The sequence below is a fragment of the Pelophylax lessonae genome (genome assembly GCF_965119305.1).
Source record: "Pelophylax lessonae genome assembly, chromosome: 2".
NCBI lineage: Eukaryota > Metazoa > Chordata > Amphibia > Anura > Ranidae > Pelophylax > Pelophylax lessonae.
In genome coordinates this window covers 170,775,382-170,800,644 of record NC_138769.1, presented here as the reverse complement: position 1 = coordinate 170,800,644, position 25,263 = coordinate 170,775,382, and the positions used below count along the sequence as shown (strand labels likewise).

At 41.2% G+C, this 25,263-nt stretch overlaps 1 protein-coding gene across 5 annotated transcripts in view; it reads left to right on the top strand.

Moving 5' to 3' along the window:
• CNKSR2 (connector enhancer of kinase suppressor of Ras 2) overlaps nt 1–25,263 on the top strand; it is a 546,683-nt gene that overhangs the window by 317,879 nt on the left and 203,541 nt on the right. For all 5 annotated transcript variants that reach the window (XM_082245580.1, XM_082245579.1, XM_082245578.1 and 2 more), the window contains 2 exons: nt 208–297; nt 12,438–12,652. In XM_082245580.1, coding sequence (XP_082101706.1) covers nt 208–297; nt 12,438–12,652 — 305 coding nt within the window. The remainder of the gene's footprint in view (nt 1–207; nt 298–12,437; nt 12,653–25,263) is intronic.

Sequence of the window (25,263 nt, the reverse complement as noted above, 5' to 3'; positions counted from 1 at the left end):
TAGCAAGAATTCTAACAACTTTATTGCAAATTCCTACTTGCTTCTGTCCTATGGATATTAAGATGACTTCATCAGCCATCAGCTTTCTTCAGTTTACTGCACAACCATTTTTTCTACTCTGTGTTTTAAAACGAGCAACACTTCTAGTTAGTGGTATTGGTGTGAAAAGAAGTATATTATCAGCATCCCTTTGCCTTCTCCTTTTAGGAAAATTAAGACCTATATCTATGCCTGTAGAATATAACTGGGTTGGTGATTATGAAGATCCTACCAAGATAAAAAGAGACAGTAGAAGAGGTGAGTGTTTCACAGTCTTAAGGCAAGCTTGTGGATTCATATTACCTGACAAAGTAGCTCCAGGTCCTTGGATTCCTCAAAATCAAAGGCTTGTAATATGCAAAAAGCATCTACAGTTGTCAAAATCCCACCCTTGCCTACCTCCTTTCATCACCCAGAACGTCCCTATTGGCCATCAAATGCAGTAGGCAGCTTCAAACACCAATAGGAGCTGGGAGGAGGCAGGCCTGAGATTTAATGATGCCAGTTTTGGTTTCCATTTGCATATGAAAGCACTCTGGGCTTTGGAAATCCAAAGAAGTTCTCTAAGAAATTTGCAAAAATCTGCAAGCATCTCGAGGGAGTAAGGACCTGGGGCCACTCTGCCAGGTAAGGTCAACTCATAGGTTCATTTTAAATCATTATTACATTTAAAAGGAAAAGTTTGATTCTTTTTGCTTGTCTGTTTGTTAACTGTGCATTAACCAGTGAACAGAAATGTTGGTTTGGTGTTGTTTAGTACAACATAACACTTTTACGTGCAATGCATAAATTGAATATCCTAGGTCATTAAGTGCAGCCATAAGCAACATGGTGTCAAGTAAACCAGACAGCACAAAATATTGGAATATAACCACTTATTTTACCAATGAGATATAGGGATTACAGAAAGGATCCTTATAACAAGTGAGATTACATCTGTACATAGACAGTATAGACAAGCCCAAACAATGATCACTCTAGAAGTGTTTTAACCACTTCCATACAGAGCAGTTAGACACCCTTCCTGCCCAGACCAATTTTCAGCTTTCAGCACTCTCACACTTTGAATGACAATTGCTCAGTCATGCTACACTGTAACCAAACAAAATTTTTATCATTTTTTTCACACAAATAGAGCTTTCTTTTGGTGGTATTTGATCACAACTGGGGGTTTTTTTTTTCGTGATATATGCAAAAAAAGAGCAAAAATTTTGAAAAAAAAAACACTTTTTGTTAGTTTCAATTATAAAATTTTGCAAAAAATTAATTTTTCTTCATACATTTGGGCCAAAATGTATACTGCTACATGTCTCTGGTAAAATTAACCCAAATTAGTGTATATTATTTAGTCTTTGTGAAAGTTATTGAGTCTAGAAGCTATGGTACCAATTACTGAAAATTGATCACACCAGATGTACTGACGGCCTATCTCCTTTCTTGAGGCCCTGAAATGTCAGGACAGTACAAATACCGCCCAAATGACCCCTTTTTGTAAAGTAGACAGTCCAAGGTATTTAGTAAGAGGCATGGTGGGTTTTTTGAAGTTGTAATTTTTTCCCACAATTCTTGGGAAAATGAAGAAAAATTTTTTTTCTTTTTTTTTCCCACAAAGTTGTCAATTTATAAGCTATTTCTAACACATAGCATGTACACAGCAAAAATTACACCCAAAAATACATTCTGCTACTCCTTCCGAGTATGGCGAGACCACATGTGTGAGACTTTTACACAGCCTGGCCACAAAAAGAGACTCCACGTCCAAGAAGCACCTTCAGGCGCTCTAGGAGCATAAATACACATAAAACTTTCTTACTACCTATCACACTTTTCAAGGCCCTAGAGCACCAATACAATGGAAAAGTCCACAAAATGACCCCATTTTGGAAAGCAAACACTCCAACGTATATTCTATGAGGCATTATGGGTCGTTTGAACATATCATTTTTTTCCACAGGTTTTTGGAAAATGTGGGAAAAAAATGAAAACTTTTTTTTTTTACACAAAGTTGTCAATTTATAGGATATTCCTAACACATAGCATGTACACAGCAAAAATTACACCCCAAAATACATTCTGCCACTCCTCCTGAGTATGGCAATACCACATGTGTGAGACTTTTTCACAGCCTAGCCATATAGAGGGGCCCATCATCCAAGGCGCACCATCATGCATCCTAGCCACTTGCCTAGGCCTATTTTTGACATTTGGTGTTTACAAGCTAAAATCAGTTGTTTTGCTAGAAAACTGCTTAGAACCCCCAAACATTATATATTTTTTTTTTAGCAGAGACCCTAGAGAATAAAATGGAGATTATTGCAATATTTTTTATCACACCGTATTTGCGCAGCGGTCTTCCAAACGCAATTGTTTTGGAAAAAATTCACTTTTTTTAATTAAAAAATAAGAAACCAGTAAAGTTAGCCCAATTTTTTTCCATAATGTGAAAGATAATGTTACGCCGAGTAAATAGATACCCAACATGTCATGTTTCAAAATTGCGCACGCTCACGGAATGGCGACAAACTTTGGTACTTAAAAATCCCCATAGGCGACAATTTAAAAATTTCTACAGGTTGCCATCTTTGAGTTACAGAGGAGGTCTAGGGCTCAAATTATTCCCCTTGCTCTAACGATCGCGGTGATACCTCACATGTGTGGTTTGAACACCGTTTACATATGTGGGCGGGGTTTCTGTATGCGTTCGCTTCTGCGTGCGAGCTCACGGGGACAGGGCGCTTTAATTTTTTTTTTTTTTTTTTACTATTTATTTTATTTATTTATTTTTTATTTTTACACCGTTTAAAAAAAAAAATTGATCATTTTTATTTCTATTAAAAGGAATGTAAACATTCCTCGTAATAGAAATAGGCACGACAGGACCTCTTTTTTTGTGAGATCTGGGGTCAAAAAGTCCTCAGATCTCACAAGTACACTAAAAGATAGAAAAAAAAAAAAAATTATTATATAAAATGAAAAAAAAAAAAAGGACCTTTAAACCGGTTGCTAGGCAACAACATTTTCCGTAGCTCCGGTCCTCCAAGACCATAGAGTCAAGTGAGGGCAAGCTTGCCCTCACTCGACATCCTGTCTGTGAGGATCTGGGACCGGATCGTTTTCCCCGCTGCCGGCGGGTCCGGTAAGCGGGGAAAAGGATCGGAACGTGGCGGGAGGGGGGGGGGCGCCTCTTCCGCCATCCCGGAAGGGTGATCCCACGGCGAATCCGCCGCTGGGACCACCCTTATCGGAAAGCCAACCGTCCACCGTTTAAAAAAATACCAGGGTTATGGCAGCTATCTGCTGCCATAACACCGGTATTTAGGTTTAAACGGAGGACGTATATAAACCTTTTTGGACTTGGACATGGTGGCTGTATGAAGGGTGATAGGTACTCGGGTACTTTGTTGGGCAGGTGACAGGTACTCTGGTACTGATGAGCAAGTGGCAGGTACTCGAGTACTCCGATAGGCAGGTAACAGGTACTCGGATACTCTGATGGGCAGGTGACAGGCAGGTGATAAGTACTGATGAGTAGTACTGATAGGTGATACTGTACTGATGGGTACTGATGATCAGTACTGATACGTGATGAGTACTGATGAGTAGTGATGGGTACTGATGAGCAGGCGGCAAGTACTCGGGTACTTCAGGCGTCAGGTACTCTGATGAGCAAGTGGAAGGTACTCGGGTACTCTGATGGGTAGGTGACAGGTACTCAGGTACTCTGATGACAGGTACTCCGTTGACAGGTACTCAAAGTACCCGAGTACCCGTCATCAGAGTACCCGAGTACCCGTCATCAGAGTACCCGAGTACCCGTCATCAGAGTACCCGAGTACCCGTCATCAGAGTACCCGAGTACCCGTCATCAGAGTACCCGAGTACCCGTCATCAGAGTACCCGAGTACCTGTCATCAGAGTACCCGAGTACCTGTCATCAGAGTACCCGAGTACCTGTCATCAGAGTACCCGAGTACCCGTCATCAGAGTACCCGAGTACCCGTCATCAGAGTACCTGCGTACCCGTCATCAGAGTACCCGAGTACCCGTCATCAGAGTACCCGAGTACCCGTCATCAGAGTACCCGTCATCAGAGTACCCGAGTACCCGTCATCAGAGTACCTGAATACCTGTCACCAGCCCATCAGAGTACCCGAGTACCTGTCATCTGAGTACCTGATGGGCTGGTGACAGGTACTCGGGTACTTTGATGGGCTAGTGACAGGTGCTCTTTATTGGGGGGGGGGGGGGCAATCAGTGTGTTTGGGGTGCACTATGATTGGTAACTAGCTGTTACCACACTCTTCCTCACACAGGATCAGTGTGTGAGGAGGAGAACACGGTGACAGCTTGTTACCGTGTTCTCTGTTGACATTTGTGACCGGCTGTGATTGGACACAGCCGGTCACGTGGTAAAGAGCCAATTTCATTGGCTCTTTACCTAGATCGGGGATCGACTCTGTCCGAGGGACGAGCCTCGTCCCCGATCGCTGCTCTGCGCGCCCCCGGGGGCGCGCATTGCAGAGAGAACGAGCGGCTCGTGCTGGAGCCGCTCATGTGATCGGCTGTGATTGACACAGCCGATCACATGGTAAACAGCCAATTTCTATTGGCTGTTTACCTTGATCAGGGATGGGCTATGTCCGAGGGACGAGCCTCACCCCCGATCGCCGCGCTGCGCGCCCCCGGGGGCGCGCAGTAGAGGGGAGATCCGGACGACGTCATATGACGGCGGCCCGGATCCTCACAACCACTTTGCCGACGTCATTTTACATGACGCGGTATGGAAGTGGTTAAAGAAAAATATGTATGTAGTAGAAACTGCATACATAGTTTTCTTTAACCACTTCAATACAGGGCCCTTTCACCCCCTTCCTGCCCAGACCAATTTTTAGCTTTCAGCGCTGTCACACTTTGAACGACTACTACTCAGTTATGCAACGCTGTACCCAATCACATTTTTATAATTTTTTTTCACACAAATAGAGCTTTCTTTTGTGGCATTTAATCACCATTTGGTTTTTATTTTTTTTGCTAAAGAAGTGAAAAAAGAGCGAAAATTTTGAAAAAAAAACACACTTTTTTTAGTTTCTATTATAAAATTTTCCAAATAAGTAATTTTTTTCAAAAATTTGGGCCAAAATTTATACTGCTACATATTTTTGGTAAATATAACCCAAATTAGTGGCTATTTAGTCTGTGTGAAAGTTATAGAGTCTACAAGCTATGGTGCTAATCATTGAAAATTGATCACAGTTAGTCACCTGAAGTACCGACAGCCCATCTAATTTCTTGAGGCCCTGAAATGCCAGGACAGTACAAATACCCCCCAAATTACCCCTTTTTTGCAAAGTAGACATTCCAGGGTGTTTAGTAAGAGGCATGGTGAGTTTTCTGAAGTTGTACTTTTTTCCCACAATTCTTGGAAAAATGAAGAAATACATTTATTTTTTTAACACAAAATTAACATAATAACAAGTTATTTCTCACACACTGCATATGCATACTTGCAACTACACCCTAAAATACATTCTTCTACTCCTCCTGAGTATGGCGATACCACATGTGTGAGACTTTTTGTACAGCCTGGCCAAACACAGATGACCAACAGGCAACGAGCACCATCAGGTGTTCTAGGAGCATAAATTACACCTATAATTTCCTAACGACCTATTACAATTTTGAAGGCCCTGGAGCACCAGGACAGTGGAATTATCCACAAAATTACCCCATTTTGGAAAGCAAACACCCCAACGTAAATTATGAGGCATAAGGAGTCTTTTGAACATGTAATTTTTTTCCACAAGTTTTTGGAAAAGGTGAAAAAATTAAAACATTTTTTTTTTTACACAAAGTTGTCAGATTATAATATATTTCTAACACATAGCATGTACATAACAAAAATTACACCCCAAAACACATTCTGCTACTCCTCCTGAGTATGGTGATGCCACATGTGTGAGACTTTTCCACAGCCTGGCCACATACAGAGACCCAACATCCAAGTAGCACCTGCAGGTGTTCTAGGAGCATAAATTACACATATAATTCGATTACAACCTATCACACTTTTGAAGGCCTTGGAGCACCAAGACATTGGAAACGCCCACAAAATTATCCCATTTTGGAAAGCAAACACCCCAATGTATAATCTATGAGGCATGGGCTGCAGATAGGTACTTGGATGAGCTGCAGATAGGTACTCCAGGCTGCAGAGAGGTACTTAGGTACTCTGATGGGCTGCAGATAGGTGCTCAGGTACTCTGATGCGCTGCAATTAGGTACTTGGGCACTCTGGGCTGGAGACAGGTACTTGGGTACTCTGGGCTGGAGACAGGTACTCAGGTACTCTGATGGTCTGCAGATAGGTACTGGGGTACTCTGATGGGCTGCAGAGAGGTATTCGGGTACTCTGATGGTCTGGAGACAGGAACTCGGGTACTCTGATGGGCTGGAGACAGGTACTCAAGTACTCTATTGGACTGCAGATAGGTACTCGGGTACCCTGATGAGCTGGAGACAGGTACTCAGGTACTCTGATGACAGGTGTTTGGCTACACTGATGGGCTGGTGACAGGTACTCGAGTACTCTGATGGACTGGTGACGGGTACTCGGATACTCTGATGACAGGTACTCGGGTACTCTGATGGGCTGGTGACAGCTTCTTGGGTACTCTGATGACATATACTCGGGTACTCTGATGGGCTGGTGACAGGTATTCAAATACTCTGAGGGGTTGTGGCAGGTACTCTGATAGGCAGGTGGCAGTTACTTTGAAGGGCTGGTGACAGGTCCTCTTTATTAGTGGGCAATCAGTGTGATTTACTTTGTGCTGTAGCGGTAACTAGCTGTTACTGCAATCTCTTCCTCACGCAGGATTGGTGTGTGAGGAGCAGAGACCGGTAACAACTAATTACCGCGGCTTGTTTACATTCTGTGACCGGCTGTGATTGGAACCCCTTGATCGGGGTTGGGCTGTGTCAGAGTGACAATCTCCATCACTGATCGCCACTCTGGGGGCACGCACAAGGACAGTGCATGTGGCTATCTGTGATTGGACACAGCCGGTTACATGGTAAAGAACCATTTTTATTGGCTCTTTACACTGATCAGGGATGGGCTGTGTCCCAAGGGACACGCCTAATCCCCGACCACCGCATGCATGCCCCTGGGGGCACGGGATAGCGGCAAGAATGGGCAGACGTCATATGACATCCGCCCGGAAGGGAGAAATCATTCCTGTCAGCGTCATTTTAAAATGCGCTGGTAGGGAAGTGGTTAAAATACTGATATAATGTATACTGCTATTTTATGCATATTGGAGTTATTAAAATTACAAGTTTAACATGAGCAAATGAATACTGTCTGTGATCCTTTTTTTATTTGCACTAACATGCAATTTTTCAGGACAGGCTTTCTGGTTATGTCCCCTTCATCAAAGTCCCAGCAGTACTAACTCACTAAAGGTTTAGCAGAATGTGAAAAAAAAAAAAAAAACAATCTCTTTAGGCAAAGGGAAAAAAAATCAAACAAATTTACACCGCAATGGTAATAAAACTAGCATAGTTAGTAAAATAAGACAGAGGGAGAGCTATAGAATAGGGAAGGGGTGGTGACAGTCACAGAGGGGGGGTCATTAAACTGTTGGCTAAGTAAGAAAACCCATGTCTAAATCTAGGTTGTTCTCTTTTGTGTGAAAAAGAACTATTATTCTTAGTTCAAAAGTTTTCCTTTCCTGAATAGTTTTGAAATTCCCTTTTAAAAACGAAGACATTTAGGTCTTCCATAGTGTGATCTGGTTGCGAGAAATAATCTCCCACAGATGTGCAGAGCTCATGTTCTTTATGTTCCTTGATGGTGTGTCAGTGCAAATGTATCCTCCTTGGCAACTTACTGGAGGTGCAGTTGTATGATCCTGGGATACTGAAGGTCCTATTTGTGTGTGTTACACTTTTAGATGGATTGATTTGGTTGCACAGTTTGCAGCGTTTTTTTTTTTTTTTTATTGCAGGACTTGCTTTCATTATTTTTGACTTCATAATCAGAATGAAGTTTCCTACATATTAGTTTGTCTGAGGTTGGGTGGTTGTCTGAATGCCAGTATTGGGGATTTTCTATAGCTTTCTCTCGCTTATCTCACTAACAATGCTAGTTATATTACCATTGTCGCGTACGTTTGTTTTTGTTTTTTTTCCCCCCTCAGAGATTATTTTTTTTTTTTTTTTTCAACATTCTGCTAAAACGTTTGTGAGTTAGTACTGCTCAGATTTTGAAGAAGGAGACATAACCCGAAAGCTTTCCCTGAAAAATTGTGTCAGTGAAACTAAAAAAAAAGTATCACAGACCGTACTCAATTGTTTCTGTCACAAGTGAACTAATACAGCTACAATCACCTCAAGCAAGTTTAACATGCAAATTTGTATGTTTTCTGCAATAGGGAAACCCAATTCAAATGTCTTTTCCTGGAATAATACCAAATTAATGCATTTTTTTTGTCAGGCCTTCCAAGAATTATCACCCCTGCTCCTACAATTGGGTCACATCTTCTCTTTCACAACTACACATAGCCTGATTAAGAGGTGCTGTATCCATAACACACTTTTAATGTGAACATGCGAGCCGAAAAAGCACAAGCCGCTTTTAAAGTCAGTCAGTATTGCTTTTCAGTACAATTAGTCGATTTAGACATCTAGACAGCTAAATTTATATGCAAAGCTTGACATTTTCTGTAAAGATTTATGCCGTCTGCTCCACTTCATGAACATCCCTATTGGTCAATAATGCTTAACTGGCGTTTCACACCTTTTTTGTCTCTTTATACTCCTGTGCTCTCACATGTTATTATTGAGGACTGATTTTTGTTTAGAAACACTTTAAATGTCCTTTTCTTAGTCATACAGTATAGGACACTTTAATCGGTATCAATGGGTTATATGCAGCTGTCTTCAGTCTTCGCTTTTTGCTAATGTCCTTCAGTGATAAGGTATCCACCATAGAGTCCCTTTAAATGCCTAAAACAGCTTTAACTTTCTGGTAGAGCCTGTTGTGTATAGGGACTGGCCCCACCCAGAAAATATTTTTAGTCCTCTCAAACACTTCACTTAGTAGTATCCCATTAAGGAAAAGTTCCTACAAAAGTGGCCAGTTCATGCTGTAGATCTGCTATTTTTTGTGCTTTTTTTGTCCTAACAAGACCCTCAATCATGCCTGGGCCCTTAGGGCCCAGGGGAAGCCCTTATTTCATGCCCTCATAAGGGTCATGGATCCAATGTTTGCCTCCTTCAAGTCAACCAGGGCAACCAAACTGTACACCCAGTTTAATTTAGGACTGTTGTAAATCAACATTTTGTCATCCTAGGGCAAACATACTTATTCCTTGGGCTGCATAATACATCTGACCCCCCAAGGCCAGACTCTCCCTAGTGTGATGGAATTTCAACCAAGTGCAGGAATCAGGGATGCCCTTCCTTCCAAAGACGTGGAAGGTTCTCACTACAAGTCAGCCTGGTGGGGTAGCAGTCCTGGATTCCCGCTTCCTGCAGGGAACCTAGTCAGTCATCAGAAGAAGCCTGCCTCCCATTATCATTCTGGAGCTCAAAGTTATTCAATTGTCACTTCAATACTAGATGCTCTAGCACAGGTCCTGTCTTACAATGTCACCGTTGTAGCCTACATCAATCAGCTTTCATAATTCACATCACTCAAAGGTAGGTGGATTTGATCCTCGCTTGGGCAGAACTTTACATTCCAACCCTGTCCACTGCCTACATCCCAAGTATGGAAAACTGGCAGGTGGATTTTCTCAGCTATCAACATTTGGATTGGGGGAATCGGCTCTCTATCTAAAAGGTTTTTCAACTTTGTCAAAAGTGGAGAATGCTAGATGTACATCTTCTAGCTGGACAGGTTTGTGGCCCTCACAGTGCATGTTTGATGGTCCCCTTTGGATCAGTTCAGCCTGATCAACATCTTTCTGTCAGTCCAAATTCTCGATCATCTGTTCCGCAGGATTGAGATGGGGGGGGGGGTGGGGGTGGCATTCTTATCACACTGGAGAAGGTGACATTCAGGTGGAACTTTTCATCTTAGAAATTACCCCATTGGACATACCCTGTCCTTCCTTCATCCTGGTCTGGGTCAGCATCTGGCTTTGAGTATCGTCAAAGGACATATCTTGGCCTTGACCTTTCTATTTCAAATTCCCTTGGCCTTTCACTTCGTAGTTAAGGCCTTTGTTCACTTTCGTAGTTAAGGCCTTTGTTCAGAGCGTTGCACATATCTATACCCTGTACATTATCCTGTGTCTTCTTAGGACCTTAATCACTTAAGAAGCTGCCTTTTAATCTATTAGGGATGTGCCTTTGTCTGACCCTTTTGCAAGGTAGGATTTCATGTTGCTATCAAGTCTGTGTGAAGGGTTATTGATTTAGTAGCCTCATCCTGTAAGCCGCCTTCCTTCTGAAGGTGTTCTCTTCTTTCCACCTCAACCAGAACATTGTCCTTTCATCCTTGTGTCCTGCTTGGAAACTTTTTTCTTTCCTTTTGACTTGATGTGGTATGCACTGTGAGAATTTACCTCTCAGCTACTGGCTATTTTAAGCAATGGGGTTCTTTTTTTGCACCTCCTGAGAGTTCCTGCTGGGGTCTCTCTGCTTCTTGCTCCACCAATGCTCAGACAAATTATTCAAGTTAATAGGTTCCTCTACCAGATCAGTTAGTGCTTCATGGGTATTACAGCATCAGACATTTGTTTTCTAGAATTTCAAGGCTGCAACTTAAGCTTCTGTATACACGTTCTGCCAGGTGGATGTTCAGGCCTTCTCTTGATGCCAGTTTGACGCGCACTTGTAAATGGGGCCAATAGTAATTAGATGTGGGAGATCCACATCTGCCGGATTAGCTGCTGCTGGTAACCCATTGAAAGCAATGAAAGAATCACAACACCCACAGCTATTTATGGCCACTCATATGTAATTGCTCAAGCAGCAAATACCTGTGAATGATTTGTCTTATACACAGACTGTCTGCATCCTTGGATAGTCATTTGCAAGTAATCACTGCTTGAGGGACTACATGTGAGCAGCTGTGACTAGCTGAGGGCATTTTTGTCCTCCCATTGCCTTTAGTGGGGCTTCAATCTACAGCTAATCTTCGACAAAATTCCACTGTGTCTCCCACATCTAATGGTTCCATTCACAAGTGTGAATAAGGCCGTAAATTGTCCAGTCCTATTTATACACCATGAACAACTGCTATAAACAGGAGGTGGAGGTAAGAGTAAAAGTGGTTGTTTTTGATATTATTTAACGCAGTATTTCTCAACCTTTTTTTCAGTCAAGGCACCCTTTAAAATTATGAACAGTCTCAAGGCACCCCATTCTAAAATGTAAAAAACTATTTTAATAGTTTTACATAATGCAGCAACATCCACAAACGTAGAACACCCAACGTTAGAGGTGATTTTTTCTTCCAAATACACTTTTGCACACTGGTACTGACTAGTATTCCAGTTTTTCTCTTCTCCTTCAGTCTCTCTCCATCAGTCAGCTAATGTGACTCCAGTGCTGAGGGAGAGTGGCAGAGGAGGGTCAAACAAGGATGCTGTGGAGGCGACAGACATCATCCTTATCAAATGATGACATCATTGGCTGTTAGAATGCCAGTATCTAGAAAGTCGTAATGGGGCATAATGAAAACCCGTGGCTTTGTGTAACTAAAAGGCAGGCTTCATACACCTTCTTGTTTACAATTTTTCATAAATTTATGGCATTTTGCCAAGGCACCCCTGAAGAAGCTTCAAGGCACCATTGTTGAAAAAGCTGATCTAACCACATACTGTAGTTATTTCTGTGACTTTAGCTAGGCTTTAAGGCCAACTAAGATTTTAGCAGATTATGTTTCTCGATCTAATGACCATTTTGGCATGTGGTTTTTACTGAATGTAACCTGCTAGTGCAAGTTTTTAATGATATGCTTGAATTTTAATTATTTGAATTACTTCAATCTGGTGATGTGGATGTGCATACATTCTATAGATTCCTATACTAGAATACTAGAGTTTAAAAGCTTAGCTAATTTCCAATTACATTTATTAACTTGGTACTGCAAATTGTCTTCAGGGCTTGACAATTTTTTACATATGATTTTAAATGGTGTAATCTTCTGTAGCTAACTACAACTTTCTGTCTACTAAGGAAAGTAAAAGAAGATAGGTAAAAATCTCAAATGCTTTTTCTTTTATATTGCACCCCAAAGATTAAAATAGCCTTTGCAGTATATCTGTAGTTGCATATCAATGCAAATTTTCTACATCATTGTAGAAAATAGAGGAAAACATTACCCTAGTTTATTTTATTGGTTTTACCAGAATAATTTGACCATTCCTTTTTATTCTGATCAGAAAGTTCTCTCCTCCGGTATATGAGCAATGATAAAATCCTTCAGGAAGAATTTATGATGCAGAGAAACACCAAAAAAGATACCGGGAAGAAATCGAAGAAGAAAGGTGAGAAAAACACAAGTCCAAGTCATTATGCCCTGCTTCCTGGAGCACAGATGGATTCCCTACGACAGGAAGGTCTCAGTCCCTCTGTAGCAGACTCGGCGACATATCACGTGAGTAGTATTTTTTGTTTGCCTTTTAATTTGACAAATTTCACTTGTGAGTTGTTAGTCCTTGTGGGCATCTTTTTCAGTTATTGAGGTAAAGAGTGTGGAATTCGTAAGGTCTTCAAAATATTCAGGTTTAATGTAGTTTGCAGATATGGAAACCTTTTACAGGAGACATAGTGGGAAGCCACTGCTGACCTCTCCTTCTGGAAATGTGAGTTCTTGCTGACACTCTGGCTTCAATAATCTTTTACATGGCAAGTAAATTCAGATTGATGTCAAAACTCCCAATATGCATACTTTTTTGGATCAATGACTTAAAAGGCAATAATGCCAGATGGGATAGCATAACAACCAAGCAACTTAATCTTTTTCAGAAGGAGAAATTTGCAATCACAATAAAGTTTCCTTTAGGACTGTCCATTAACAAGCAGATTATTTGTAAAGAATAAGGGAAGGTAGGAGATTTGACCATTGTTGTAAAGATTTAAAGACTTTGTCAGTCCTAGTCTGACATGAACAATTTGACCAGCATTATGATGAGGTATAGACATAAATTGTCTGATTAGTTTTTCATGGAGAAAAGTGAACAGTAGTTTTCAACTGGTTGTATTGCCTGATAGAACTTGTTTAAGAACATCCAGCCCTTTAGTTAATATGTCTAGGATCTATTTTTTTAGTAGACCAAACTCTGGGCAAAAATCACATGGTAGTAATACATTGTGCATAAATTACTTTTTTCCTCAGTCTTGCTTACAAATACCTTGCTATAGTCATTGAAGGATTGGGCATATTGTATTGACAGTCTATACCACCAGATATTTCCTATGTTTCTCTTTTAAGTATACTGGTTGGTTTTTCAAGACGTAAAGCTCAACTTTTAAAAACTTTCAAAATAGCAATGGGTAGCTTTAAATCCCTGACCATCTGTATACTGAACAGGAGAAGTAACAGTTACACCACAGTACTGACTGTTCAGATCAATGATATTTAGATATGTTTAACCTGTTGAGTAGCTTAAACACAAAATTAATAAATGAAAAGAATCATGATACGTGAAAGTCCCAGAAATAGTTGAAACTGAGGTTGTGTGAATGCACAGTTTCTTCCCCTTATAGGATTAAAAAGCTGAAAAAAATGTTACATTATGACATCAAACATTACATAATCTATCTTTTTTTTTTTTTTTCAGTTTTGCAGCTTGTAATTTAAATTGTACCTGTGTGATTAGTTTGTGTATAGGCAGAGTTGGGCTTTAAAGTGGTTTAAAAGGTTTAAGGATTTTTACCTTAATGCATTGTCTGCAATAAGGTAAAAAACCCTTCTGTGCTGCAGGGTACCCCGCAGCTCCCCCTTATACTTACCTGAGCTTTATCTCGATCCAGAGCTGTGCCCAACAGCAGCGGCTCTCTTTTCTATCTTCTCACAGGGCAGATTGTTAGTACCGGGAGCTCCCCCTCCTGTCCGTTAAGTTCTGTGACAAGGGAGATGGAGACAGTGCCAAGACCACGCTGTCTGAATCTATAAATGTAGGCAGCGTGGCTCAGGATCGAGCCCCTAGTTGTGCCACAAAAAGTGGCTTTTTATGGTGGCACATAGAGAAGAGGAGGAGCCAGGAGCTCCGGCAGGGGATCCGAGAAGAGGAGGTTTGTTTCAGCTCTGTGCAATTCTACAGCACAAAGCAGGCAAGTATAACCGGAAGGCAAGTATAGCAGGTAAGTTTGGTATTTAAAAAAAAAAAAAAAAAGGTTTACAATCACTTTATTGTTTAACTTTTGGTTTAAAATAGTTTGTTCTCTGTGATGTTGTTGGATGGACCGAAACATAATGTCCTAGAGGTGTTCTATTGGATTCCGGTCAGGCCGTTTAATGGTATCAATTTCTTCATCCTCCAGGAATTGGCTGCATACTCTCAATCAATGAGGCCTGGCATTGTTATGCTTCAGGAGAAACCCAGGACCCACTGCACCAGCATAGGGTCTGACAATGGGTCCCAGGATTTCATCCTAAAACCTAATGGCAGTCAGGGTGCCATTGTCTGGCCTGTAGGGGTCTGTGCGTCCCTCCCTGCATATGCCTCCCCAGACCATCACTGACCCACCACCAATCCAGTCATATTAAATGATGTTACAGGCAGCATAACATTTTCCATGGCTTCTCCAGACCCTTTCACTTCTGTCACATGTGCTCTGGGTGAACCTGCTCTCATCTGTAATAGGAATCGGGCGCCAGTGGTGGACCTGCCAATTCTGGTGTTCAAATGCCAATCGAGCTCCACGGTGCCAGGGAGTGAGCACAGAGCCTAATAGAGGATGTTGGGCCCTCAGGCCACCCTCATGAAGTCTGATTCTGATTGTTTGATCAGAGACAATCACACCAGTGGATTGCAGGAGGTAATTTTATAGGGTTCTGACAGTGCTTATTGTATTCCTTCTTGCACAAATGAGCAGATAACCTGCAGATCCTGCTGATGGGTTAAGGACCTTCTTTGGCCCTGTCCAGCTCTCCTAGAGTAACTGCCTGTCGCCTATAATCTCCTGCATGCTCTTGAGTCTGCGCTGGGAGACACAGCAAACCTTCTGTCAATGGCGTGTATTGATGTGCCATCCTGGATGACTAATCTGACTGTGCAACCTCTATACGGTCCAGATATCGCCTCATGCTACCAGTAGTGACACTGACCCTAGTCAAAATGCAAAACTAGTGAAAAAGTCAGAAAAGAGGAGTAGGGAAAAAATTCTCAGTTGCCTCCACCTGTAAAGCCATTCCTATTTTGGAGGTTGCCTCATTGTTGCCCATCTAGTGCACCTGTTAATTTCATTAACACCAAATCAACTGAAACTGATTAACAACCCCCACTGCTACTTAACTGACCATATCAATATTCCAGGAGTTGAATGAACTTGATGCTAAACTCTGATTAAAAAGTGTTCCTTGAATTTTTTTGAGCAGTGAATATGCTGTGGGATATACATGTATTTATCCACCGTATGCATTTCCACTGTAGGACTAAAGTACGCAAGTAGTGTTTTTGTTGACTTTTACCTTGTATATATTTATGGTCGTTAGTAAAATTTGGTTTACCGCACTGTTGTGAAAGCACTTAATATATTGCACTAGGGCTGATCCTATCATGTGTAAACAAATCTTAAACGTTGCAATTAATCTTTCATCCGAGAGCTATAAAGCTACATTTAAAAACGAAAAAAAAAAAGATTTTCGCTGAGACTGGAACAGGACTTTTAGGTAAAGAGTATATACCTAAGGTTATCGAGAAACTTTGGATCAATAAGAGCAGACTGGCCAGGCAAAATGATTTATGAAACCCAAGGAAAGAATAAAAAAATAAAGGCTCAAAGTTTAAAAGCTACATAAATAGAATACAATCTATGCGGTGTTTCCTAGAAATACCAGAACAGAAGCCATTATCATGGATTTTTTTGTACACCTGGGGCTGAAATAAAAACTGCCTATTTAACAGAAAAACAGCTGAGTTGTGTTTTTATTCTAAAGAAACAAAGGGACTTCATTACTGAAGCCAAGCAAATTGCAGTGGTTTTGAATAAAAGTGTTCTCATTCAAATCTGACTCATTAAAGGGGACCTGTACTAAAATGCTAAAATAGAATACAGCCTTGTCAAAATAGTTAAAGCATCTCTAAATCCTAAAAGAAACATATAATATATTGCAGCTTACCATTCCTTAGATGTCATGGTTGCATTAGTCTTCTGCATTATATTTTATTTACTTTATTCTCACATGGTGATCTGGCCAGTAACACACTTCTCGTCTTAGGGTGGCACTGCTTTACGCTTAGGAGCAAGGAAGACATCTTAGGACAACATTGTCTGGAGATGGTAGTGTTGGATGGAGTAGTAGATTTTAGATGAACTTTACATAACTGAATATCAAATTAAAGCCCAACATCAGCTAACATTTTTACTGACCGCATCATATGTCATTTTTTTTTTTACTTTACCCTATAGTGGTTCAAAAGCATTAGGATTTTCTACCTTAATGCATTTTATGCATTAATGTAAAAACCTTCTGTGCTTCAGGAGCCCCCCAGCACCCCCTCCTTATTCTTACCTGAGCCCGATCCAAACCAGCGAAGTGAATGAGAGCAGCGGCTCTTGAAGCTGTCTCCCTCCTCACTCATTGGGCAGACTAATAGCAGTGGCAGCCATTGGCCTCCGCTGCTGTCAATTAAATGCTGTGATGAGGGAACGGGGGGGGGGGGGGATCGAGTCACCCAGGCTGTGTCAATAGGTGCAGACTGGGCAGCTCGGGAGCGAGCATGCACAGGTGACCCCAGGGAAAGTGGCCGAAAAGAAGGGGGCCTGGAGTGCCGACCCAAGACCCCAGAAAAAGAGGATAGGGGCTACTCTGTGCACAAGGAACAGAAACCACTGCACAGAGCAGGTAAGTATGACATGTTAGTTATTTTAGTTAAAAAAAAAGGTTTAATATCACTTTTTAAGTACCTCTTTAAATGAAAGGCTAAAATACCAACACTCCTTGGGGAAAAAAAATGTTGATCCATGCTACCTGAAGGCATTTGGTCGCTGAACCCTTATTCTTCTGCAGGGATAGGTGTCAAGTTTTGAGTCATGGGGTCTACACATAAAGAGTTTGGAGCCATTTCAGATCCATTTTAATGGCAGGCATGTTAAAATAGCACATTTTTAGTATGTATACATATTTCCAGACACTACAGGGTTTGCCAAAAAGGAAACCCCATCCTGGTCCAAGAATACAGGTCCTATTACCATGTGCTGATGGATCATGGTCTTTTAGTGGGCATTTCTGGCTCGGAATAGTTTTTTTTTTTTTTTTTTTTAAATCGATGACTAATGAAGCAGATGTATGTTCTCTAGACCTCACGATTAACGATCACGAAGAAGATTATCAGAAATCTGAGAATAGACCAGTTTCCTTACTAGGAAAAGGCAAAACATCTACGAAGTGCCCAGGACCACGGGATATTTAACCCAGTGCTTTAATGGCATGTAATAAAGCCAATGTTCTGGGACTGAAGAGGATCTATTTTCAAGGTAAGCCATGCTTGATCAAGGAACACGGCATGTTCCAAAACTGCTGGCTTCATTTCATGCAATAAAAGTACTGGATTGAAGATGCCTCTGTGGTTCTGGAGGTTAGGTGTTTAGATTGATACAGCTTTATCCGTTTTGCTGCTACTACAAGGAAGAGGTTTACCTTTTACTATTTCTGTAAGATGTGCAGTTTGGACTACATAAGTACTATTGGATAAAATAATACAATTTCCACTGTAGCTGATTGGCTGCGGAGGGTTGGAAGGATCGCCCGTATGGAAGATCTCACGTTTCAAGCTCTTGACACTCCCTCCAAATTTTATGACATTTGGGCCCCGTGGATCGACTTTGCTGCATCGGATGACCACCGTCGCCTGATGAATACATAGTCTGTCGTTAGCTCGCCACACCCCACTTGCTTCCCGGTCGTCTTCCGGGGGAGTGCGCCCGCACTCCTCTTCTCCTCCTTTCTCCATTCTCTATCTCCCTTCTACTCTCCCTACCTAGTGTGCCCTCTCTATCCCTCTATCCCCTCTTCTTACGCTATTGCTCTCTTCCCTCACTGTCTCATGACGCTCTCGGCGTCCTCCACCCCCACCTGCTCTCCCTGAGACTCCCTTCTCCCCTACCTCCTGTCGCCTACCGTACCCATGTGCAGCGTTGGGCGGTCTATCTACATGTATGGGTGGTGCGCCCCCGGCCCTGGACACAGTGTGTTCCCCTTGGGGGTGTCCGATTCGGAGGTGCCCCATCCAGGACATTCATTTTCCTGCCTCCTGGCTGCCCTCATCCTCACTTCTCATGTTTGAGGGGTCGGAATTCTCTCCCTTCATCAGTACTCCCCTACCCCCTGATTCCCAATACCCCATATGATTGCACTGAACCCCGTAACGCATTGGTTTCGGCCCATGCGGCTGGGATGTAAATCTACGCCGCAGTGGCCCTCTGTATTTGCAATAATATACTGAATTTTTGGCCATGTATTGTACGAGGCTGGGTCACTTTTGCTTTGTTTATACCTATAGTATCTTCCGCAGATGGCATCTCTCTGCGCCTTGATACAGTTTATGGTTATTTTGGATGTACACTGTTATTTGTACTTGTGTCTGCTGACTGTACTATATTGCCATCACTTGTTAATGTGCGTTTTTTATTCTTCTCAATAAATTGTTTATTAAAAAAAAAAAAAAAAATAATACAATTTTCTTCACGTTAATCAGCGCACAAGTCTCTGTTACAATGTAATAGAAAATGTATTTATTCTTGTTTCTGACAGAAAGCCAATATGATTAACTTCCTGCAGACTGTGCAGCATTATCTTAAAAAGAACACCGTTCTACTATGATATAAAGATAAGGAGAGGGGGAATGTTCTGTAGTCCTAACAGACATGCATACATACTTCCTACCACGTATAACAATGGGAACGAACATGGCCCCTGACCATGTTAGTATGCAACTGGTTGGTCCAGGGGCAGAAAAAAACAAATCACAACCTACAATTTTTACTCTTCCTCACTCGCCTGTGTAAATAAGGCCCTTAAACTGGTTGTAAACCCTCACATATACCCAGTGAAGTGAATAGCCTCAGATGATACCCAGAGATTAAACAAATCTCCCTACATAGGTTTTACATGTATATCTGCTGTCTTTCCCTTTCTACACCCTTTGAAAAGTGCAGATTGTGTTAACAATCTTTCCTTATTTTTCAGTAGTACATAGGATTGGGTGGGTAGACTGGATATACTGTACACTGTGTGAGAGCTGATTGGAGGAAAGTGACACACCCTCCCTCCACATATGCAGAGGAAGGCCACTTAGGCCAAATAGGCAGAGTAACGAAGGAACATGCAGAGCTGAATAGAATGAATCTACTGAATAGACAAGCTCTCTGCTTATATCCCTCTAAGCTCCCTCCCTGACTCAAAATTTTAGCTCTTGTTATCTCATGTGACTCATGCTGATAACAGAGGAAAGAAGCACCAGAGAGAAATGACACTCAGAGCTTTGGGGAGAGATAATTAAACACTACAGATATATGTGCTTAACTCAAATTTCATGAATGGGGTTTCTAACCACTTTACGGCTTTGTCATGGAGAGATAATATGGAGATCTGGGGAGGAGGGAGTGTTCTGTAGTCCAAACAGAGTCCAAACAGAACAGGGTTACTATACTGCTCCTGCATAGACATAGAGTGTAGTAAGTAAGCAGGGTCACCCCAGAACAGGAACTGTATTACTGGTAGGATCACAAAGTAAAAATTGGAAAAACTAGCCCAAAAAAGAAAACTAATAAAGGCATCAAGACTGCTAAACTGCAATAAATGACATGTTTGTTCTTGGGTTTAGATATACTTTTGGTTGACAGGTTAAAGCTGATATGAAGACACCCTATTCAAATTCTAATTATGTTTAATTATGTTGTTGAATGCTTTTTATCATTTGTATATACATTCACTTGAGCTTCCACTGTTGGCAGACTATGCCAGCCACAGATTTAATTAAGGCAAATAGGCTGCTTTTTTTGCAAATTAAGTTGAACTTACAAGGGGTCTTACAATTATCCTGAGAGCTCAGCAAATTTTCACTTAGCAAAGGATACCCAACACATTTAGGAAAATAAAAAGAAACCACTTTTTTGTTTGTGCAAGATTGGATGAGGAAGTAGGCAGAGCTTCACCTTATTCACTAAGCACTAGAGAGAATTTCCTTGCAAAGTCGACTGCCTATTTACCTTTGGTGATTCAACCCCACTGTAAGCAGAAACCCCATAAAAAAGATCAGTGTAGCCACTACATCACTCCACTCAACTTCATTTACCACAACATTGACTGCACAGTGGGTGAAGCTGAGTGGGTAGCACAAGGCCAGTGTGTTTTCCTGAAACCACTCCCTGGCCAGTATCTATATTACCATTTTGCAGCAAGACAGCTTGCCACGAGCTTATATTAAACAGCAATACAAAACCATTAAAATAGTAAAAGCCTAAACATAGAGATGACATGATCAGAAAAAAATGCTAGTTTGGCTGCATCACATGACTTTTTCTAGATAGCTACAGTTAAAGGAGTTGTAAAGACAAAAGGTTTTTTTTTTTATCTTAATGCATTATTATTCCATGCATTCCTATTCTTATTCTTCTTTGCATTAGAATAAAAAACTTTGTGTGACGCTGCCTCCCCAGCACCCCCTAAAACATACCTGAGCCCTTTCTCTAGCCATAGATGTCTACGAGTCCCTTGGCTGTCCCGGACTCTCCCTCTTGTTTGGCTGAGACACAGCTGCGGCGTCATTGGCTCCCATGACTGTCAATCAAAGTTAGCCAAATGAGAGAAATGGGGGATGGGCCAGACAGCAGCTTAGTGTCTGAATGGACACATGGAGCTGCAGCCTCGGCTTGGGGACCCCCATAGCAAGCTGCTTGCTGTGGGGGCACTCGACAGCAGGAAATGGCCAGAAGCAGCGAAAAGGGACCCAAGAATAGGAGGATCCGAGCTGCTTTGTGCAAAAACCATTACACAGGGCAGGTAAGTATAACATGTTTGTTATTAAAAAAAAAAAGAGAGAGACTTTACAATCACTTTAAGCTTTAAAAAATACAAGCAGTCAGTATTGCAATTCTGCCTATGGAAATTCCACCTAAGTACTTTGTGTCTTTGTAAAACAAAAAATAGGAGAAAATATACCAAAATACTATTAGGTTAAGTGGCTTACGTTGATACAGGAGTGTGCATGTGTATGTATTGGTGTGATTGTAGTGGTAAGAACAAGTTCACACCAAGCAAGGTTTCTCAATGCAGTGCTATATAACTTGTTGGCACTGCAAATTATTAATCCATATTTTGGAGTCTTTTCTTTTTATAGAACATAATGTAAAAGGCTAAAAAATAAAAACTTGCTGGATGCAAATCCAAAATATGGATTAATAATTTGCAGTGCCAACAATTTCTAAAGCACTACATTGAGAAATCTTGCCTGGTGTGAACTTGTTCTTACCACAATACCACCGATACATACACATGCACACATGCCTGTATCAAAGTAAGCCACTTAAACTAATAGTATTTTGGTATATTTCCTCCTATTTTTTGTTTTACAGGTTCCCCTGACCTGTTGGGAGTGGCAACACAGCCAAAATGGTGGCTAAATTAGCAGAGTCGCTTTTCTAAAAGATCAAGCCGCACATTAACCCCTCAAGCGCAGGAGCATAAATTTACATTATGTACAATGTATGCTATATGCAATCTTTTTGCTCATCATGAGTACCATATAACAAATAGAGCCTGTTGTTTTTTTTTTTTTTTTAATAATGAAAGCCTGACATCCTTAGTAATCACAAAAATCAAGATTGCTGACCTACTGTAATTCTTGCATTTTCTTTAATCTGTAGCTCCAGGACATTGAAGTAACAAAACAAACAAAACTTAGGCATCTGACAGGCCTAATTTATAGCAATATATATAGTATGTTGTGCAGCCGTCCACAGGCCATTGCCTGCGGGATTTTTTTCGCTATACTACAGAATACTTGACACTTTCTGTCACCAGAATCCGATCATATACCACGTGAAAATCAAGAGCAAAATGGACAATGTTCTTTTTTTTTTTAAACATAGACAACTGAAAACACTAAGATAAAAAAAAAAAATAATTTATACTCAAACACCCAACACAACAAATATATTGTATGGAGGATATATAAAAAAATATTCACTGGGCTACAGTAAATTTCTATCTTTAATGATTCAAAAATATCACAAAACAAAGAGTCTGTTCAAAAATGCAAACATTAAAATGGTACCAGAGCTCACATTACACACACCTAAAACATACACTCAACCACTCCTAACACTCCTCCATATATCCATTTGAGCCCATGTTCATTGGTATGTGAAACAGTCAAGGAATGAATGAACAAAAAATTCTTAGATTGGTGATGGTGTACCCATATATGGGAAATAGAACTATAAAAGAGAGAAGTTCAGTGTTGATGAAAGACCAGCTATATAGCTGTTCAGTAAATAGTGATGGAAAGTCTCATTGGCATTAATACTTCTGATATAGAAAAGTGAGCATATGTCCCTGGTTAGCTCATGTTAGTAAGTATACCACATCTGTTGTGAAGAAATTGGCTATATGTGGTCCAGAGGAGATATACCAAAAAGCAATGTCACAGGGTAGACCAAAGCATCTGATGCGTAGTTTCAAAGTAAACTGTGTGAACAAGAAGCCTCCCTCGCAGATCCAGGTATATTGTTCCATTAAGTTATCCACTAGGCTCTGAAGCAGCTGGCCTGTGTCTGGCGAAACCGGTCAGGCGTACACACCGTCCACCCCTCCTGCCTGCCTCTTTGGTAATAGACCTATGGACTATGGACATTTGGGAGATGTATTCACCTGCATGAGAATAATGGCTTCAATGTCTCTATGAACTTTCTATGAACTTATCAGATGGATGAGTATACTCTCACTTACTTACTTTAAAAGCATAGCTATCCAACTGTGTGACCTGAGGGTCCTGTTTTTACCGTTTGGATGATCCATAATGGAACAATATATCAGGATGTGCGAGGGAGGCTTTTTGTTCACACAGTTTACTTTTGTACACATCCGATGCTTGATCTTGCCAGAAATCTAGTACTGTCCTGTGCATAAAGGTTCCATAGTTAGGTTGAAAAAAGACACAAGTCCATTTGGCTCAACCGATGGAAAACACAATCCCATATACACAATCCTATACCCGCAGTTGATCAAAAGGAAGGCGAAAAACCCCAGCAAAGACTGATCCAATTTGCTACAGCAGGGGAAAAATTCCTTCCTGATCCCCCTGAGAGGCAATCAGATATTCCCTGGATCAACTTTACCTATAAATATTAATACCCAGTTATATTATTTACACCTAGGAAAGAATCCAGGCTTTTTTTAAAGCAATCTAGTGAGCTGGCTAGAACCGCCTCTGGAGAGAGTCTATTCCACATCTCTTACTGTGAAGAAACATTTCCGTAATTGGTGGTGAAATCTCTTTTCCTCTAGATGTAAAGATTGTCCCCTTGTCCTTTGTGATGACCTTAATTTGAATAACTCAACACCAAGTTCACTATATGGACCCCTTATGTATTAATACATGTTGATCATATCCCCCCTTAATCTCCTCTTCTCAAGAGACAATACATTCAGTTCCTCTAGCCTTTCCTCATAGCTGAGCTCCTCCATGATTCTTATCAGTTTGGTAGCCCTTCTCTACACTTTTTCCAGTTCCCCAATATCCTTTTTGAGGACACCCAGATCCTTCTCCTCTATGGATTTCCATAGTTCTACTCCCCCTAGTATGTATGATGCATGCATATTCTTATCACCCAAGTGCATAACTTTACATTTATCAATTTTAAACCTCATTTGCCACATAGTTGCCCAATGAAACAGTGCATTGAGGTTGGCTTGTAAGTTGGAGACATCCTGTAAGGAAGTTATTCCACTGCAAAGCTTGGTGTTATCTGCAAAGACCGAATGGTACTTTTAATCCCAGACCCTATATCATTTATAAAGATATTAAAAAGTAAGGGTCCCAACACTGAACCTTGGGGTACACCACTGATAACCTTAGACCATTCAGCGTAAGCATCATTAGTCACTACTCTCTGAATTCGATCTTTTAGCCAATTTTCTATCCAAACTGATCTTTCCAAGCCTGTAGACTTTACCTTACACATTAGACGTGTGTGGAGAACGGTGTCAAATGCTTTTGCAAAATCCAAGTATACTACGTCCACAGCCACCCCTCTGTCTAAGGTTTTACTTACCTCCTCATAAAAAGAAATCAGGTTTCTTTGACAACTTCTGTCTTTCATGAATCATGCTGTCTGTTGCTTAAAATATTTTTTTTCAGCAAGAACTCATCTATGTGGTCTTTTATTAAACTCTCCAATATCTTCCCGACTATAGGACTATAGATCTTACTTTAAACAATGTTACCAGGAAGTGTGTTAGGAAAGGTGTTCTGTACCACACATCCCCTGGAATTCATGAACACTGGGGCAGACAGATTGTGCAAAAGTGTCTTTCATGTGTTCTAAAAGTGGTGCAGCATGCGGCAACTTTATGGACCTGTCTAGAACTTGTACTTGAATTTGACCCATGCTGCTTCACTATTTTTTGCAAAATCTGTCTGCTCAGTTTCTCTCTATATGCCAATAGAGAGTTGGTCTTAATTAGCTCCCCTCTCGTAAGATAAGAACTTATGAAACTGATGACTAAACCCTTGGGGAACGGACCAAAATGCATTGGAGGCGTGGCCTGGCGAGATCTCAGGCTGAAGTTGTCTCTCTCCTCACCTCACTCTACCCCATGGATGTGCGGCGTAAGGGACCTTCTCTTTCTTTCCCTCAGTAACTATAGGAGCTGGAACAAGCTCTAACCCCCTTCCCGGCAATCCTGCAGTAGACACTGAACCCTTCATATCACCCCCCATGAGTCTAAGTGGCACACTAACCAATACGCGGGTCACTGTAAGATCAGAACTGTTGGTATTTTATTTGAATTCGGTGCATTCAGTGTGCCACAGTGTA